Genomic DNA, 20,442 nt, shown 5'->3' on the forward strand with positions numbered 1-20,442 from the left:
CAGCAGGAATGCTCGAACATTAGTTGGCAGGAAGCGAGTGGGTGAACTGCTTCCGTTGTAATTACCGTCCAATAATACAAACAAGCCAATTAATAAGTCGCCGATGAATGCAGGTCGCCTGCACCTCGGGGTCGATGCACGGTTCATTCGAGCGATAGTTCCCAGCCGCTTATCAACGCTAATAAATATTTAGTTGTTTAGAACGCTGTAGTGTCATCTCACTCGTTAAACGCGAGTGTGCTAAGCTTGCTGAGAGTGGACTGGTTTATGCAATACGAAGTAAGGAAAGTCACAACAAATTGCAAGTAAAAAGTAAAGGTTTAAGTGATTTTTAGTCGCCTTCTCAATTTATTTAAGAAACAGATATTGTCTATCTCCTCTAATTTCACTAAATTTATGCATTTATTATTTTCATAAAATCACAATATTAACTATGAGCATAAAAAGTTGTTTGCATGAAACGGATGGAGTTAAAAACAGCAACTGCAATTACACGGACGTAACAAATTCCACTTCTGAGAAAAGTCCACTCCACTTTAAAAGTTCAAAGGAATAAGCTGAAAATATGAAATTCCAACAAACGAATAAAAATGACTTTGTCGCGCGCTAAAAAAATTAGCTTTTCGCCTTTGTCTTAAGACTTAAAATTACTCTAGTTTCGCAGTAGGGGGAGAAAGGGGGGGGGTGATTTATGAAGTGACCTGTCGCGATAACAACGTTATTTATCATAGGAACATTCACTTAATTCATAAGTCATAACACGAAAGGTCGTGTCCTTTTGTAAATAGAAGCATAATAAAATCCAAGTATAAAATTCTTTTTTTTTTAAACAATTCCAACTTTGAAACTAAATGCCTTGTCTTCGAACTTCAAAATATATTGTGCAATTATAAGACAGCTAACATTCTCAACAAAATGTTGTCAACATAAATATGTCTTCTAGAAATTTCTATAAAAACAAATAGTAGCGTACGAGTATATAAAACGCAAACATATGAGAAAATGAACATTCTTTCGCAGTGGAAACGTAGAAATAGCAGAAAATAACTTTTAAAAGTTGTCAACATAAGTGAAATAATAGAACATACGAGGCGAGACTCGCGTGACAACTTGCTTCTACTGTTCCCTTTGATTTACAACTGCAAGCTGTGTAAAAATGCATGACACATTTAACTGAGGGTAGTCAGTTATTTTATAAGTGGCGACTGCATAAAACCTCTTTTGTTAACTTAACACCTACCGAGCAAACATATACGACAGCATTCACATTGTGTTTTAATAAATATAAGAAGGGGTGCTTTGAATACTGGAACAAAAGATTAAACAACAATGGTTCTATCGCATTTTAACACATTTGAATTTCCAAACCAAAACTAAATATTAGCTATATATGACGTATATAATTACGTTTTTTGTGGTCACTTAGAGCAATGATTAGTAGATTGATCGCGCCCCGGCGACTGGTGTCAGATAATTTGAGTTAATTTACGATGTAGCGATAAGTGACCGGCAGCCGCGACCTGACAGATTGTGTCGCAGATAGAAGCCACGGAACTCGTTAACAGTAACGGCTCAAATCAATATTCGATGAAGATTCATAACAGAGTTGTTTTATATGTATGAAAGCGAGTACAAATGTTATTCAATAGGTCAATAGAAAATAAATATGTTTTCTGACTGAAATTGCGATCTTCAGGTGACTTAAATCAAAATCAAACGTTAATCTATACTATTATAATAAATCGTAAATACACACTTCTTTGTTGACTAAGATGTCAGAGATTACAGCATATTTATGAATAATTTTTTTTAATAAAAAGCACTACACTTACGTCACGCTTTAGGCTATATATTTTCACGCCATTAAACGTAGGAGGTAAACATTTTGAATAAAAACCCAAATGTCGGAAAGAGACCATAAGTTGCTGCCAACATCAAGAAAGTAAGATTGCAGTGGTCATTTTGACATTTGCTATTGATTATTTGACAAATGTAAACAATAAAATAAAATTTTCATAATTTCATGCGGAAGTCGCACGGGAACAGCTAGTTTGAATTATTTGGAAAGCCCAAGTCTTCGGACAAAAACATACATGAACTTGAACTCTTTAATTGCTAATGTTATTTCCCAGCGGTTATAACATCATTCAAAAGAATTAATCAACTGTCAAGCTATTACTTCTACCGCAGTTTTCCCGTATAAATTTCTAAGCAGAGAAGCTTAGAGGCTCAGTACGACTGTGCTTTATATTCAACAGGTGAGACACGACCGGGCGGGGACTACCGAATACTTACACGAAGCTATTTAGAGCATGCTTGCGCAATAAGCACTCTTATACCAATGTTAGTACCTAATTTTGCAAACACTACCAATTTACAAATGTAAATACAGTAGTTAAATCTAAATTAACCATCTAAAAAAGACTAATCTTTGTTATACAACGTATCAAAACAAACAATAATGTTTTTATGAAATCCAAACTATATTTAACATTCATAAAATTCTTTCAAAATAACGTAAGAGTTGATACATTATCAAACATAGTCACTGTAGCCTCGTTTAAGCGCGTTGATGCATGGATAGACGATGAAAATAACCTTTATCTCTGGTAAGCAAACAATGCCTCACTAGAGACCAAAGATAGCATACAAAATGCTACTAAAATGCTTCAGTATTCAAACATTCGAGATCTTAATCTCGTCTCCGTCGAGTGGGAACAATAAAGGCTTGTTCAACGGATAAATATGGACACATTTAGTCACTGTTTACCGAAAACGAAGTAGGGTATTAGTAGACAGTAGCACAATGAGACTAATCTCCGTTGAAACGGTTTGACAAATAATGCGGGGAGTATTGCTATCGGCCTGTGAACGTTTCGACTTGGGGGGTCCGGCGGTGTAAGGCGACCAAATTAATAGCTCAAATGCCTTCCAAAGATAGCAGCGCCACCTCAATCAGCGATGGAATATGCGGCTAATGATTTGAAGATGCATTTAAATCGGCCGCCGTCAGCTTAACAAGATGCATTGTAAGCATTCGTAAGCTTTCCAATTTGTTAACAGCCATAACGTCGGAAAGGAACAACATAGCTGGAATTTATCTTGGTATATCTAATATATTTATGGAAGAAAATGCTATTGGGAATAGAAAAATGTTCGTATATTTTAAATATAACACGGAAACTTAACGGTAGAAGAATGCTTTGATGTTATACAAAATAAAATATTAAGGGCCTGTCCCACCACTGGCTGACAGAGGCTTAGATAGCTTTAAAATGACGTCACTGTCAGATAAGGTAACAAAATGCAATATTTCCATCGCATATTTTGCACATTGGATTGTTATCGGACAATTTAAAATTTGGTGGGACAGGCCCTTAATGAATAGTTTTAGAAAGGATAGGATAGAAAATCGATATCCATCTTCCCGTCTATATTCTTAGTCATAAACCTGAGTCCTTTTATTAAAATATCAATGTTCCTTCATCAAGTAACGTCGGAAGTGAAGCGCTGGATGCTCATCATTTCCTCCATTGATAACCGAATGCTATCAAAGACGTGTCGTGTAAATAGGACATTGTCGAGTATTGAATAGCTCGTTATGTACCCGAAGGCCTCATTCCGTACGTCTGGTACCTTCCAAATGATCACCCTTTGTGCCATCTACAATACTGTCGCATTATTATAATGGTACATTTCAGTAAGGAACTTGATTGCATATGTATAAGGTAAACATCGAAAATGTATTTTATTAAATTCATATTTTTCTGTTAAAAAGGTTAGAATAAATTAGTTAAAATGGTATACTTTGTTCCATTAGAGATATTCCCACCGAGTAACAACTTAAAATCTTGGGAATAGTATTTTGAACATTAAATTTATTCCAGTCATAGCGGTCGTTTTCCAGTTACCACGTACATTTCCATTCAAACGCCACATCAACATACATTTCCTCGGCTTCCGCCAGGTAATAGAAATGTCCCCGCTAACATTTTATTGAAATATCTTCTATAAATTATATATAGAACTAATAGATAATCTCGTATTCCAATATTGAACAAATGCAAATAATAATTATAATTAATCAATATTGAACTGAACAAATTTGAACTGAATTTAGATTTAAATTGCGTATTGTACCAAACGATTTACCGCAAACGGCTGACAATTTCGCATAACAATGAGCTTCATCTATATACCTAAATACTATTATCTATCTATCATTTATCTATTCGATAATATACCTAAATTTAATAAACTCAGAACTAAGATCCTTTATTTAACTTAAAAAAAATTTAACATCGTTTCCATACTTGGTATAAATAACGTTTCAATTCAAATTTTGAAAAATGATCAATCATGAGTTTTAATGGCTCATAGGCTATTGTTTTGTAGGCTGAAGGTCGGCTTAATGTATGGACTACCAAATAGAAAATTTGCCGATCGAAAAGCGTTTTTGGATTCACACCACGCGTAACGCAACTGTCGTAAAATCCCCAAGGACGGTGAACAATAGCCAGGAGAGGTGATTTGCATAGCTCGAGCACTGTGTATTCGGCACATTTGCATGCCCCTAACGGGCATACGACGGTGACCAGGACGCGGCGAGACGCGGCGCCGGCCCGATGTAATCAAATGTCCCCACACGGCGGAGTGTCGCAAACAATAATCATTCAAATTCAAATTTCGAGGCTCCGAATTGACGCCGCGACTTGAATTTATTGGTGTAACAATATGGCCGCCTAGTTCCCGACGCCTCGGGTGGCGCGAGGCTGTAACGGAACACGTGTTACGGTCGTCTCCATAAGCGCTACCGCATGTACCGGTGACAAACTGTGAGAATTACATCTTTTTGTTCCGAAAAACGATAGATACATCGGTACAGTTGAATGCACAATGTAAACGAATGTTGTACTCACTTCCAGCCTGTTGAGTATCTCGAAAACAGCCATATTTCGTTGCTGTGCGGTCGAAAACAATGGCACCGCTTTCGCGCCCGCTGACAGTTGCACGGTCTCTGCAAAAGGAAATTCAATGAAAATTTAAATTCACCTGAAGCATAACGGACAAAAGAAACGAGATTTATGGTAGAAAAGTTTTTATCGCAGTCACCCGGCGAAACTGGAGCTGTTTCACGTTTCTTTTGCCTCGCTTGCTGAATATTCTCGAAATATAGTTAAGGCTTCAAATAGAAGCGAAGTTTTAAAAGGTAAGGCTATTAAGAATACAAAGACAAGAATAAAAGAGCATAAACGCAAGAACGAAGTATAAAAGTTTTATTTTATGAATAATTTGTTAAAGCATTTGTAAAATAACCGTGTTAAAAAAATGTCACGAACAACTATCTAAATCTAGATTTATAGGACTTTTTCTCATAGTCTCGTTAACACTCAATCTGTATGCCTAAAACGAATGCAGCTGCACAGCAATGAAAACGTAATTGCATATTTAAACAAGAGTTCTTTCATACGACGGGCATCAGTCGGTGCATTTTGTTTGCATGTACTATGCACGCAATAAATACCAAGTGAAACGCAAACAGTACTGCATAAGCTATTTACTCAGCAAACGGAATAAAAGTCTACATCTAAATATAATTCGCAATTCAATTATTACATTTTCTTTATTCTTTGCAACATTCATATATGATGGAAGCTACGTCTTGTTCTTGAAGTTATTGTCTCTGACAACTCACATTTAATAAAATAGATGCATTGAAGATATTGCCATCTACTTCTACAGTTGTGTATAGAAATCATCTTTAATTTCCCCATGATAATACCCCGTTACTACTCCCGAATTCTTTTCAATTGTTTAAAAGCAAACAAATGAACAATGCAACATAAAACTTTCAGTTTACATATCCGTTCAATCTTCATCCATCTTACGGAATCAGTAGCGCGATAATCAAATCATAAACAAAGTTCATAGCTTAAAAGCAATGTCCCATAAAAATTCAGAAGATAAGCGTCGTAACAATGAAGATGGCCGACGTGCCCCGGACGCTCCGGAGGAACTGAGCCATGAGAAGCGGATTAAAATGCTGTAAATAAACATACGTGAGCAAGTTAACCCGAACCGGAATACGTTTATCTTTTCCTAAGAAACGATGTGGAATTAGAAAGATCGACACGTAAAGGTATTAATGACTTTGTTTCGCTATTGGAGATAACTCGAGATATTTTATAATGAAAACATGACTATTCTGATAGGAGTAAATTTCCTAGAACAGCATTTTCTAATTTGATGTCAATTTAAGTTTAAAGATAAACTTAATAAAATCAAATCAGTAATCTTACTAATCTTACTTCTTACTCTTACCAATATTATAAATGCGAAAGTTGAGATGGATGGATGGATGGATGTTTCTTAAAGTTTGTAGCCTAAACGGCGGAACGGATTTTGATGAAATTTGGTATAGACTTTGAGGATAGTCTAGAAGGACACATACGTTACTCACTTTTGTTTTTTTAACTTCCACGCGGACGGAGTCGCGGGCGTAAGCTAGTACGATATAATTTCAAAATTGAAACATATATTATGAAATATATGAAAATATCCTTACTAGTACAGATACCGTTGCTATCAACACAATACATTGTGCATTAAAGCATTGCCAGGTCTAAGTCAGACCTGTTTAAAATACAGTTTGTTTTTTACCGCCACGTGGCTGTACCATTACAAAAAAGGTCCAGTAGGCGGTCGACATTGACAACTCTATGGTATGCCTCTAATACATTCATAGGCGGCGTCTACACTGTCGCCTTACTGGAACTTAATAACGAGCCATGAATATATTTATTCCTTGACGAATTGCATTTATTCACGCGTCAAACGTACAAGACGATTTGCGACGTCGTAATATGCACAGGAAAGGCATGGAAAGACCGACGAGTCATTGTTCCCAATCTGATAATAAACAATAGTCTCTTCGTAGCAACTGAAATCGATTTTTAAATTAACCCGCATACTATTTACGTTTTCTTGCCAAGTATAATGTCAAATAGAACGTGCTTTGCAGAGGAAATGCAAGCTGTTTTTCAGCTTAAGTGTATGAAATAATCTTAGTATCGAATTAAACTTTCAAAGAATCAATAAACTCAAAGCAGACATTTGTTTAACTGATACCTCGGCCCTTTGCATCCCGATACCACGTTATGTATTTAGGGTTGTTTGACTTTAGAACAAAGTTACTTAAGTGCTAAAATACGATAAAAGAATCGTTACCCAACAAACATTATACTATAAACTTTGTTGAATGTTTTCGTATTCATTAAACTTTCTAATTCACTAGTGCTCTGCTAAAATAATTTTTATTATCACATTATCTATGGTACAGGTTTATTGTGATACTAGCTTTTACCCGCGACTCCGTACGCGTGGAATTAAAAAAAAACAAAAGTGAGTAGCCTGTCTTCTTACAGACTATCCTGTATATTTATGCCAAATTTCATCAAAATCCGTTCAGCCGTTTAGGGTACAAACTCTAACAAACATCGATCCATCCATCTAAATTTTCGCATTTATAATATTAGTAAGATAAGAAGTAAGATTTTGTCAAAATCTGAAATTATTTCACTAATTTGTTTACCAAGAAAATCTTTGATCTTTAATAAAGTACTAATTTAAATATCCCTTGTATAAACATGTCCTAACTCACAGCTTAACGCCCATTGTTTTTTGGGCCTTTTGTTATTTTGACAGCATTTACGTGTTTAGATCCCCGACAAATCGTATTAGCATACTAATACTCGAACTCCAGGAAGTAAACACATTAAAATGTCTGCGCGTGTCCCACGTACGGGATTCGCATTTCCAAGTCTCGACGACATCCCAATATTGTAAGAAAACAAAGGAAGCTTCGACACGACGATACATCTTTAGCTACATGATACGTGATGTGATTAATTTTCGGCAATTGGAATATTCAAATATTCCACAGGTGATGGAAGTTTAAAAACAATGAGCACAGAATATGTTAATCGATAATTAGTTTACCTACTTCAATACGAAATAAGATTTACTTTTTCTGTAGAAGAGTCAAATCATATCTTTACAAATAAAACTTTGCAACGCTATATCTGTGATGCAAGCAAAAGAAACGCCACTTTTAATCCGAAACTAAATTCTATTGTGCTAAAAATGCAAACACTGTCTTTTTCCGTCCCAAACTGGGTAGGTCGAAAGAGATAAGACACAAAGAAAAACAAACTTAAGTTATGGGAAGGGACAAACAGAAATTTGATAAGGAAGTACGCAAAAACTAAGGTAACAAAAAGCAATGGCTAGAATATTGCAGTCTTACAAAATTAAGGACGCTAGATTCCAAAAAAAAACTAACATTTTATGTTACTGTCCCTCTCGTTCTCTTTGAAAAACATGAGATACGTATTATGATTAGAAACAAGTACAAAAGTAGTTTAAACTGTGATAATAAACGTGTATATTATTGAAGGGGAATAACGTATATAATTCAAATGCATTGATAGTTTAAAAAAAGAATTCCTGATACATTTCTATGACTTCACGTGCGTTCTTCTTCCATTCGACCGTTTGATCATCATTTCAAAGAAATGAACTTTCCGGTGCGGCGATGACTATGTTAAATTTCACTTTATGCCTTTATATTTGGATTCAAGTTTTAGAAGTTCTAAGAAAATCTGATATATCGCTCGTTTGATAATTTTAATTTTTAAATTATGGAACAAATATTTAATGCAAGCTACATTTGTTTGATTGTTAACCTGATTGCATTCAATCAATTGAGATCAAAAAAATCTGCGTTCGTTTGTATTTATTTTTCACCGCAAAGTACCTACTTATTATAAACTTTTCTTATGTTAATGTCATGAAAATTGTTTCAGAATAAATTTTAAGTTATATGATATTCTAAATGTTAAGATAGTATAACGTAAATGAAGACGTTTCCGAATTTATTACAGCCAGTACCTATAGCCAGCCGTATCAGAGATCAGTGGCTGCCACTTCAACAGCTGATCCGTCCGCTAAGCGTCGGGGATTAAGGGATATTCCTTAAACTTAGATAAGACCCACTTCGATTAGTACGACGTACGTATTGATTGATGAAGGCATTAAGCATGCCTATCTGTTCCGCTTACATCAATTTGAGACTTGAATTAATTTATATATTAACTCGACTCCGTAAGCGTGCAATTTAAAAAAAATGAGTGTCCTATATGTTTTTCCAGACTATACTCTACGTCTATGCCAAATTTCATCGAGATCTGTTCAGACGTTTAGGATACAACTCTAACAAACATCCACCAATCCAAATTTTCGGAGTTATAATATTAGTAAGAAGTAACAATTTTATAGGTGGCCTTTTTCACTAAATTTTTAACATCAATCTTTTTCAGAAATTTAATGTTATCAATAGAAGTAGCAAATATTTATTAGTCAACAAATAAAGAAGACTTAACCAATACCGATGACAATCACCCCTATAATCCCACCTTTCCTGTAAAATTCCAAATCGATCACATGATAGAGGAGCAGCTGTCATTAGCACAAAGTTAATAAAAAAGCGACAATGGACCCTCATTGAGTGTTTGTAAAGGCGTACGGTATAACTGGCAATAGAGATTGCAAACAGGACGCTGAGGCGTTATTTATTCATTATCACGCAGACATCCGGCCTGGAAGACGCAACCATTGCAATATCCAACTCCTCGCAGTACGTGCCGATGCGAGCTGAACCGTCAATGCATTCATTGTTATTCTATTATATCTCCGTCCTCTGACCTCCCGCTCATTCTAAACTCTGTAATTGTTTATTTAATTACTAAGCAACTCCGCTCAACGTTGGTGGTCATGCCTCATAAAAAAATTATCATTAATACGAGGGAAGTCGTTGACTTCACAAACAATGTTATATCAGTTATCTACTCGATAAAACAATTTTTTATTTTTAGGAATCGTCGCAGCAATGTCTTACTGTTTTATCATATTTTTAATTTTACTTCTTCGCCTTTGTCTATTGTTTACATCTTCCTATTATGAAAGCTATTATGTAATTTGGAATGAAATGTGATGCACACGATCCCTATTACACGGTACACCTTTTCCACGTCAGAACAAATTAAACCCATCAAATTAACAAACATAATTATCATAAATTTGAATAAGGAAGCCATTGTAGAACAAGGAACTCCTGTAGGTGTATGCAAAAGCCGATATGAGGCACAAGTATCCTTTTAACCTAGTGACGAACACCACGCCAGCCACTTCACTCGCAAGTGTTCCGAGGATAGATCTTCCGCAACATTATTTCCAAGATTTAACAAGTATCATAGTCTATAATTATGGTGATATGTTATAAAATTTAATCCATAACCTTATGGGATGAGATTCAAAGAAAAGCACTAATATTTCATCAATCAAAATCAAACCATTTGCTTCGACGATTGAAACCATCGCCTGTACTACAATACTGTCGATTCACACCAAATAAATGACAAAACATAAATGCAAGCTATATTGTAACATTACAAAATATTCCATTTTACATCGGAAACAATTTGGCACCCCTCTTCGAAGCAATCAGCGTAGCATAATAGTCTGCTTTCCTTCCCCTCTTCAATACAGTACTAACACACCTCTATCCCTTCTTTCCAACGCCTACATGCTCATCGGTAACAGTAATCCTTTACATCGCCCTACTTTGCCTACAAAACTGATCAATACTTTCGCATAGATTCCGGCTCCGCGATTTGCGACATAAGTTTCTATTGGATTATAACAAATAAATGAAACTACCACACAAACATTTATACATATTATACCATTCATTATATTAATGTAATTTTTGTTAGTAATACGCGTTTTACTATCCTTTGATACCCACGCATATTAAAAGAACAGAACTCTTCTTGATAGACTTTGGCTACCTTGATTCAAAATAAAAATAATAATTGTTTATCAAACTCAATTGGTCGATTCGTTAAATGAAATACCATACAATACTCAAACGATATTCACTTGTCTCAATCAAAATAATTAAGGCCCTTATTTGAGAGCTTCGATCGAGGTCAATTAAAAGGACTGTAAACATCTCAAAATTAATTTATTTTGTCATGATCTCAATACTGAATAAAAAAAAATCTGTCACTCAAATACAAACAAAAACTTGGTACTCGGCATGTAGACAGAAAAGGTCTTAACAAACAAGAAATTTCGAACAACGAAAATCAAACAAAAAGTCAGTAACTGGATAAGAACACGACTAGCAATTTTGATAAGGGACAAAAACGAACTGCGAAAGAACAAACGAACATTACTTGAGGTTTTTGTTACATCGAAGCTGTTTCTTGTCCGCGCAGCCTGTGTACGGTCAACTCAAATCGTATAATTTACAAACAGACACGGCCGTCTGTTGCGAAAACTTTAGTAATGGCATTAAACACATATATGTAAGCAACAAATATCTTAAAACAAAAACACAATCACTCACTAAATAATTAGAATTTATGAACTGAAAAAAAAAAAAATTTTACCGAAAAATTCACCGAATAGTTTTTGAAATTCCGTTCAGAATACATTGAAAATAAATTGTACGTATTTTAATAGACTGTAGAATTTACGTTTTATTGATTTAAAGTATAAACTTGTAACAAAATTGGTATTCTGTCGTTGAAAATTGAGATATAAAAATGAAGTGGAAGCTCATCTTAAACTGTATTAGAGATACTGTATTACGTAGACAGGGGATGAAGACATAAGAACTTTTTATCCAGCCAATTCGATATGAAAAGAATGACAGGGGAGGCAGCACTTAAATCCATAACGTACGTGAGGGACCGAGCAGCGCGTACAAACTATATACCTTCATAATACCCATGTCGATATCCTCTACAAGACATTGCTAACTTGTCAGCAATACTCGTTATACATTTAAAAACGAAATTTGAGTCATTAAACAATATAAATTCAGTTTGTCGCATAACCTAATCTGTCGAGGCATTTGCGATATATTTTTCCTTGTATAATTTAGCGAGAATTTATTGAAATAACGATTCCCCGTTGAATGAACTTTGGCAAGTTATTTTTTAAAAGTGTGAATATATCTGTCAAATATGCTAATTGATTTAATAAGCATCTCAAAACCCTTACAAAAATAATCTCAATTTAAGTGAGGAATATGATAAAATTCTCACATAGAATCGCGTTGTACAAAAGTGCCAATGAGATTATCTTTACGAGCGAAGGAACACGAACCAATTTTTATAGCAACAAAGAATAAAATTCATATTGGAAATATAAAATATTTAAGTCAACCGCTATGCATGAAATGGGAAATTCGCCAAGTCAAATAGCTTTTAAAATTTCCGCCGAATTGCCGCCAGTCTTTTATGAGATAAAAAGTTTTATATCTTTACAAATCCTTCGACCGTAAAAGCTATTATGGATAATGGTGAATTAAAATGTGAGAAAGTGTTTTTTTATTCTAATGACAAACGAAAAGTTTCCGAGAGTTAAACAGATATTTTATAACTAGCTGTTGCCGGCGACTTCTTCCACATAATATTAGGATAAAAAAGTAGTCTATAATATGCCCGTCTATGTCATGTACCCTTCAGTAAAAGTCCGGTCGAAATCAGCCTAGCCGTTTCGGATATTACCCGGAACAAACGTGTCTTGACAGACAGACAGACAACAAAAAATTAAATGCGATTTATCGCATCATTATCAGCAATACATCATCTTCCCGAAATCTTGATTTTTTCTTTTGGTATTACAAACAGACACTCCTATTTTATAATATGTGTAGAACCTAGATATAGATACCAGTACATAGTTATAAATATGACAGTTTAAGGGATTGTGCCCACCCTTACATTTCCCAGTAAATTTAATATTTCGTCTACTTAGTGTTAATTCTACTAATGTACACGTGAGAGATGGATATAATCCTTATTAATAGGGATTTAACATTAATCAAAGTAATTAATTAACGCGCTGGCTAACACGAACTTGAAATTATGCACAAACTTTTCTTTACAAAGTAAAAGCAATAAGTTAACTCCAGGCTTACTTCTCGCCAAATAAGGGATCCTCAAATGAGGGCAAAGCAAAAAGTTTGAATAATGATTGTAATTATCGTTAACTAAAACACGCGGCCATTTTTATTAGACAGTTACATAATTTGCTGATGTTTTTTTTAATATAATCAACAGTTAGCACGTTTTTTTGTCTTTAATAATAACTAAATACTAGCTTTGGCCCGCGACTCCATCGACAAAAAAACAAAAAAACAAAAGTAGGTAGTCTATGTGATCTTCCAGGATATCATTTACATCTATGACAAATATCATCAAGATCCGTTCAGCAGTTTCGGTTACAAACTCAAACAAACATCCATGCGTCCATCCATCCATCCATGTTTCGCAACTTTCGCATTTATAATATTAGTAAAAAGTGAGTCTAAGAACATCTAAGTGACTTCAGAACAACCTACGAAAGGTTCATAAAATCTATCGATTGGATTACAAACGCATATGTAACAAAAAAATTCATTTTCTATATAGATTCGCTTTGATTAACTCATATCGGTACTGATAAGCGGTTTCTTTTGTTATTTAACAAATGGAAATAATGGTATACGTCTTGCATGTATCAACCTCGTTGGCATATAGTTCCATTGTTAGCCAGTATCTATGCCCTCTGACCTCGCCATCGGTCCATCGGCCTTTTTTACTCAATAGGCAATGCTTTGATTCAATTTAGATAGTCATCATTATTGAGATACGTGATAGATTCCATTGACCTTTTTAATATTCCGAATAGTTACATAATAGTCAACTCTTGCAAATATATTTAATACTAGCTTTTTTTCGCGACTTTGTATGCGTAAAACTAAAAAATATGGCCTATGTTACTCACAGACAAACTACCTTTCGAACGGTGGAGTAATTTTCAAAATCGACCCAGTAGCTTTTACGTGAATAAAATACATACAAAAATACAAATATTTCGTCTTTATAGTTTAGATAATTGTGAATTTAAATCCACCACTGGCATGCAATGTTCAAGACCATATCAAATATAATTATTATTTCTTGAAAAATAATGCCTGAGAAATCTTAAAAAATAAGTACTGAAGGGCATTTTATCATTATACATTTATGTAAGATTACAAACCCTTTCAACACCTCCAGACGAATATTTTGCGGTTTATCTGAAGCTTGAAATATATTTTATTAAGCTAGTCAGGTCGACCGTTGATAGAGCCTCAAGGCCGGCGCAAAACCTCTCCGGAATTTCTAATGGCGCCCGGTAAATATCGCAAAGAAAAGTTGTTGAAAGATTTCTTTGAAAGCTTGAACAATAGTTTTATGAAACACGTACAACTTTGATATTGTTATTTGAAACAACCAACTCTTGTCAGATAACTAAGAAAAACAGAATTGTTTCGCAATCAAAAACTTTACTATAAAAATACTAACTACAAAAATGCATTATACCACAGATTAGGGAAAATGAGTATAAAAAATATGAGATTCTCTAAAATTTTCTTAGTAATATCCACCGCTTGATGTCCCGAGCTTCTGATCCCACTTAATGGTTGCTATTAACGGTGAGGCGGGTGCGCCGCGGAGTGTCAAAAGTAATCCAACATCGTCCAAACTAAGAAGGAAATAATGAGCCCTATCTACTTGCCAATTTTTTATCATCCCATCAATGAAGAAGATTAAGATGTAACTTTTTGACGTCCAATTATCTAGACGTAAAAGACATATTGTTATGTAAAGCCAGTCATGACGCAATAAACTTAGGGCCCCTGATTTTTTAGAACATTTAATAGATACACTTTTAAGTACATCATCTTTCATTTCTTCTTTTGAAGTAACATTAAGTAAGTAACATATATACAATTATTAATGAAAATTCTTTACGTAATAATTGTCAAATCATAATACCAAAGTTGTATGTGTCTATTGCTAAAACTTTTTCCTCCATAAATCGATAAGATACAGCGAAAACAATGACTAATGAAAAAATAAATAAATATACCACAAATCAAACATTTATCTATTGACATTGATTCATCTACTGTTCCACATGGATACTCAATCCAATCAGCGACATTAGAAGGAATCCATCAAGGAACATCCCATTAGTCTCTAAATGGACAGGCTAATGCTAGTTTCACACAAGAACAGAGACAGTGCAGTAAGGATGTGCAGTACAGCTATTATGTGGACACACCGCATGAAGACGGAGCAGTATCTGTTCTGCACTATCCTCTATTCTACCTTAGTATTCTGCCCTCGTGTGAAACTAGCACTGCCGTCTAAATTGAGACGTAGGTGGGCGCCGGCGAGTCGGTGTTCGATCAACTTGGTGACACTCTGATTAATACATCTATACAAGTTTGAGGTCGCGACCCGCTGCGAGGGCGGACCGGCGACCGGCGGCGGTTGAGGTATAGTTACTAATTTCGTTTATATCGGTTATTGGCTACCTAGTACGTCCATCATCGATTCTTCTAGTTTATTATGTAACTAAAATGCGGGTTGACAGAACATTACTAATAAGCTCAAAGATTGTAAATGTTTACAATTTACGATTAGTACGCGATATGTACTAATCGTAAATCATCTACGTTTATATCAAGACTTGAATTATAAAGTAACCACATAGATAGACTGTTACCCCTTTATGTCAGAGATCCCCAACATAGTCCACAGATGGTGACAGAAAGTCAAGTTAAAGTTTCCCAAGTTGCAGACTTGTTGCAAAAGGTACACCGAAAACTGTATAATTTTGAAAAGGGTCATGTGTAGAAAAAAGTTTGGGAACCTTTACATGAAAAGAAAGCACTTCATAATTTAATTTATTTGTAGAGCAATTATTTTGAATTGGAACTATACGTGTAGCACGTCATTAATTTCGCTCACTCGTTAAAATATTCAACACAAGGTTAACACTCGATTGAAAATATTTCAAAAAGAGTCTGAATTAAATATAAGTTCATTTAATAAATTACGAGGAGAATAAATATTCCACATCATACAAGGCTATGTAGTGTTACACTTGATATGCATAAGAATTACTCTGACTTTATCTAGTCAGGTGTACCGATACCTTCATTTCCATAAAAACCTAACATATAATGCATATTTTATAAGAATATGAATATTAATAATTTCAATGTCCGTTGAAAACATAAAATTTCCCAGTAAAATGTCATTAAAAACATGGAATACTTTTGTCTTTGTGTCAAAACTAAAAGCTACAAACCTTCAAATCCAGATCCATAACTAGATGTTTTCCAAACGATGTGCCGCCTGTCTTCTGTATGTGCAGGAAGACCATGACGTCATGAGCGTCCAGATCGAATCTGAAGTCATCATGGAGAACCTCATCGTAGGAGAGTCCCGGCTGAGCAATCACGTCGGGGAGGGGACGTCCGAGAGCCTCCGCGAACGTCAGAGCATAAGATTCGGACATCCGCTCTCTGGGAGACAACGCACACACCTGTAACAAACAATCATTAAACTCTCAACTACGTTAACCAAACTAGGAGAGACTATTATGCTAAAATTTAAATATGGTAGTATTTTTTGTCGACATATCTTTTACAAAAATCCAACTATTCAGAACATCTCGAGTTTAAACATAGTTTACGAAACAAGTTTATATCTCAAATACACATTAATATTGAATTTAAATATCAAATAAATCGCTTTAGGCTCGACTTAAGAGTGATTGATTAGTTCATTAACTATCGGCTTTTTATGCCATGGGTTCCGTAAGTTTAAATTGATTATTACTCCCTGCGCATTCGCATTTTGGTATGAATGTGAAAACTTATAAACAGCTTAGAGCACTAAGAGATTGTTTACGGAATATCAACACAAAAGTAGGTGTAAATCGTAAAGAAAAATCTGTGCAAAAGTGAATTAATAATTAAATATGATAATACAAGCTAGTAAACTGACCAAAAAATATTCATTTATTTTTAATACACACAACATAAAATTAGAATCTACGTTAGAGTACCGCTCAGCATTTCGTTGTATAACACAAGCCCCTTATGACTTTAATAGCGGACGCTTTTAAGCACAGTCATACTACAAAAGGCTGGTTATCTCTGTGAATTCATGAGCGTATTTACGTTAAACTAGACTTTGCAGTAAATAAACAGAAAACAAGAGTACGGCGAAATCATACTTTTGTCGTAATAAAATTGTAGAGAACCCTAAGCATAATATAAAATGTAACTCAATACTCACTGTACATTAACGGTTTGTATTTTTTCGTTCGCTTTCTAATAATTTAAACGACAATCAAATTGAAGGGCAAACATTTACAAAAGAGAAATATTTAAGGGTACAATATTCTAAAGTATTAAGTGACGATCATCAAGTATGTAAGTTAAAACTTAAAGTGTATTTTTTTCATAAGAACTTAACATGACGCCTACCTACACTATGAATGATAATGAAAGCAAGAATAATGAACATATTTACATGTATTGTGATGGTAGCTACCTTAATTCGTTAATTTTTTTTAAAGCCTGTCTACTTAAACTATTATAATATATACTGTAATATTATAAATGCGAAAGTTTAGATGAATGGATGGATGGATCGATGTTTGTTATAGTTTGTAGACTAAACTGTTGAACGGATCTTGATAAAATTTGGCAAAGATGTAGAGGATAGTCCGGAAGAACAATTCCACACGGACGGGGTCGCGGGCGAAAGCCAGTATTTACATAACAACCTTATCTGGTGTCCTGATAACATCGTACCAAAGTATCATCAAAACTAGCTCAGTGGTTTTGAAAAATATTGAGGTCTATTATCATCATGTAACTGACAGTTTTTTTTAATTAGCACCTACTTTTATGACATAAAGAACACTGGCAGGTGTAATTAAAAAAGAAACATAACACCTTATTAAAAATAGTAAAAATAGAATAAATAATTCAGCAGGGCAACATGAAAGCCATACAATTAAACACGCGAGCCAGTTTAGGTCACGTACAAAAGTCGTGACAGCAAAGTCTTTGAGTTCCCGCTGGATGTTGCGCCGCGGGAGGTTAAGAGGGTGACGAGGTAAAGAGCCTATCCTCCCCCCTCTTGTTTGTTCGCCTAATGAAGTGGGTAGGGCGCCCTTTAGCCATTAATATACAGTCGCAATCAACCCCCAGCTGAGGGCGCATTACGTAACTACTCCTATTCAATGCAGACGACATAAGCGATGACAAGACAAAATTAATTTATTTGTTTTGTCATGTTGACTCTTAGTTGCTCGAAACTTAATTATACATAGAATATATCTTAGTGTTTGTACAGGATGTTAAGCTTGTGAAGTTTAGTGCCGCAACTTTACTGACTTTCGAATATTGTCCATATGCGGCTTCAGAAGGGCTACAGGGTCGATGACCTCTGTCTCTGGTGGTTTGCCCAGTCTATTGAATAATCACATAAATGTTTAACTTTGGCATTTTGTGTAAGATTTGTATAAGGTTCAAAAGTATAGACTAACGTCACAATCAGTTTAGATCGATAGAAATAATAACAACGAAATAAAAACAAAACTTAATAAAAAATGTAACACGCGTAGATAAAAATCTTTTTAACGTAATTTTTAAAAGGTCATTGACCCAGCCACTTTTTGCGTAACAAAAGCCAGCTTTTATAAAACAAATTAGCTTCCTTCATTATAATATCGACCGAAAAGTAAACCAAAAGAAAAAGGGGTGATGTCTAAGAGAATTACAAATTGTGAAGAATAAGAAGCTTGAAGACATTGAGAGATGTAGCGTTAAGTTGAAGGAGATTGTTTACGCGGCCCGACCAACCCCACAAATTTGGGGACCGGGGTAATTGCGTTTCAAACGGACGATTTATTACAACCTAATGCCAACAGTCTGTTGTTAGCTAACAAAATATAAATGTATTGCTTCTATTAGAGCACTCAATCAAATATCGTTCCATTACGAACAATGACTGGACAAAAAAATTGTCTAACTGTAATCCTGTTTCTATGTTTTAATCATATTGATCGTTGAAATGAGTTTAGATCACTGATTGGACTTTGATCAACGATCTAATTTGAAGTCATTTCACATCAGTAAATCAGCGGATATGAAATCTATTTAATTAATTTTATGAATATTTTTCCAAATAAAAGTACAGCAGTAAATTTGTAATCCGAAAAAGAATCGTCAGGATACTCAGTATATTTAGTAGTATTGTAATAATAATGTAGTATTATAATAATATAAATTATACTATATCTTATATCATATAAATATTATAAATGCGAAAGTTACGATGGATGGATGGATGTTTGTTAGAGTTTGTAACCTAAACGGCTAAATGGATCTCGATGAAATTTGTATAGATGTAGAGGATAGTCTGGAAGAACACATAGGCTACCTAATTTTGCTTTTTTTAATAACACGCGGATGGAGTCACGGGCGAAAGCTAGTAATAATATAATATTAGTGTAATTCCCTAGCCTTCACGATTAAAGATCAGTACAATATGAGAGGGTCAAAGTTCACCATGTTACGTGACACATGAAGTAAGCAATCCTCAGGGCATACAGGAAGACCCGAACAGAAAGTTATCGTATAGCAATATATAACTGACCTACGACCCCTTACCCCTGTCCCCCTGCATATGGACACGAGATGCATGTTTCATCATCCATGGCCTGACGAATTATATTCGCTTCCCTTTAGGATCGTATCATATACCAAATTGTCACCACCAAAGCTTTCGAACTAAATGCACTGTGAGCGTATAATCGCGTTACACAGTATGAAACAAAACCAAGTTTTTGCATAAAAATTATCTTAACGAAATTATTGTCACCCTCCAATAAACTGGACGAATACACAATCGTATTTCAATAGGTTCCTAATACCCGTTCTTAATACCCGTGTTAACCTGCTTTTATGTAGCTTATTATGTCATAAACACAACAAGGTAATCATAATGATTATTAACTTTCAATATATATCACCAATTTTAATATTTGAAATCTCAATAAAGGTACAACATTCTAACTGCCTCATGGGACTGTTAGGCGGATAAATATTGCTAACTCTATTAATAATGCTTCAACTGAGCTTTAGTTGGTATCTGACCTCACGGAATGCACTTGAACCCACTCACATATGCGCGTATGCAAATTTCAATTGCAATTCCATTAAAAGCTTAAACAGGAATTGCATACTAATTCCCTGAACGCTTATCTACACTATCAATAGATATACTAGCGTAAATATACACCGCTGTTTGGATACTTAGTTACTACGGTCAATTGGATAAGAGAAACGTCTATCTGAAGATGGGACAGTAATAGCCTATTACAGTGATAGGACGAATATATACGGGCGCTGGTTGGTGGTCGCTTAGGCCACACGTCGACAGCCTAACAAAATTAAATGACCTCCGACGC

The 20,442-nt window shown here is 34.8% G+C and overlaps 1 protein-coding gene across 1 annotated transcript in view; it reads right to left on the reverse strand.

Moving 5' to 3' along the window:
- Positions 1-20,442, reverse strand: part of LOC106111172 (heparan-sulfate 6-O-sulfotransferase 2) — a 63,952-nt gene that overhangs the window by 35,187 nt on the left and 8,323 nt on the right. Inside the window, exons 2-3 of the mRNA XM_013293186.1 lie at positions 16,261-16,497; positions 4,920-5,017 (exon numbers count right to left, since the gene is read on the reverse strand). Coding sequence (XP_013148640.1) covers positions 4,920-5,017; positions 16,261-16,497 — 335 coding nt within the window. The remainder of the gene's footprint in view (positions 1-4,919; positions 5,018-16,260; positions 16,498-20,442) is intronic.

The sequence above is a fragment of the Papilio polytes genome, unplaced genomic scaffold (assembly GCF_000836215.1).
Source record: "Papilio polytes unplaced genomic scaffold, Ppol_1.0 DF824180.1, whole genome shotgun sequence".
Classification (NCBI taxonomy): domain Eukaryota; kingdom Metazoa; phylum Arthropoda; class Insecta; order Lepidoptera; family Papilionidae; genus Papilio; species Papilio polytes.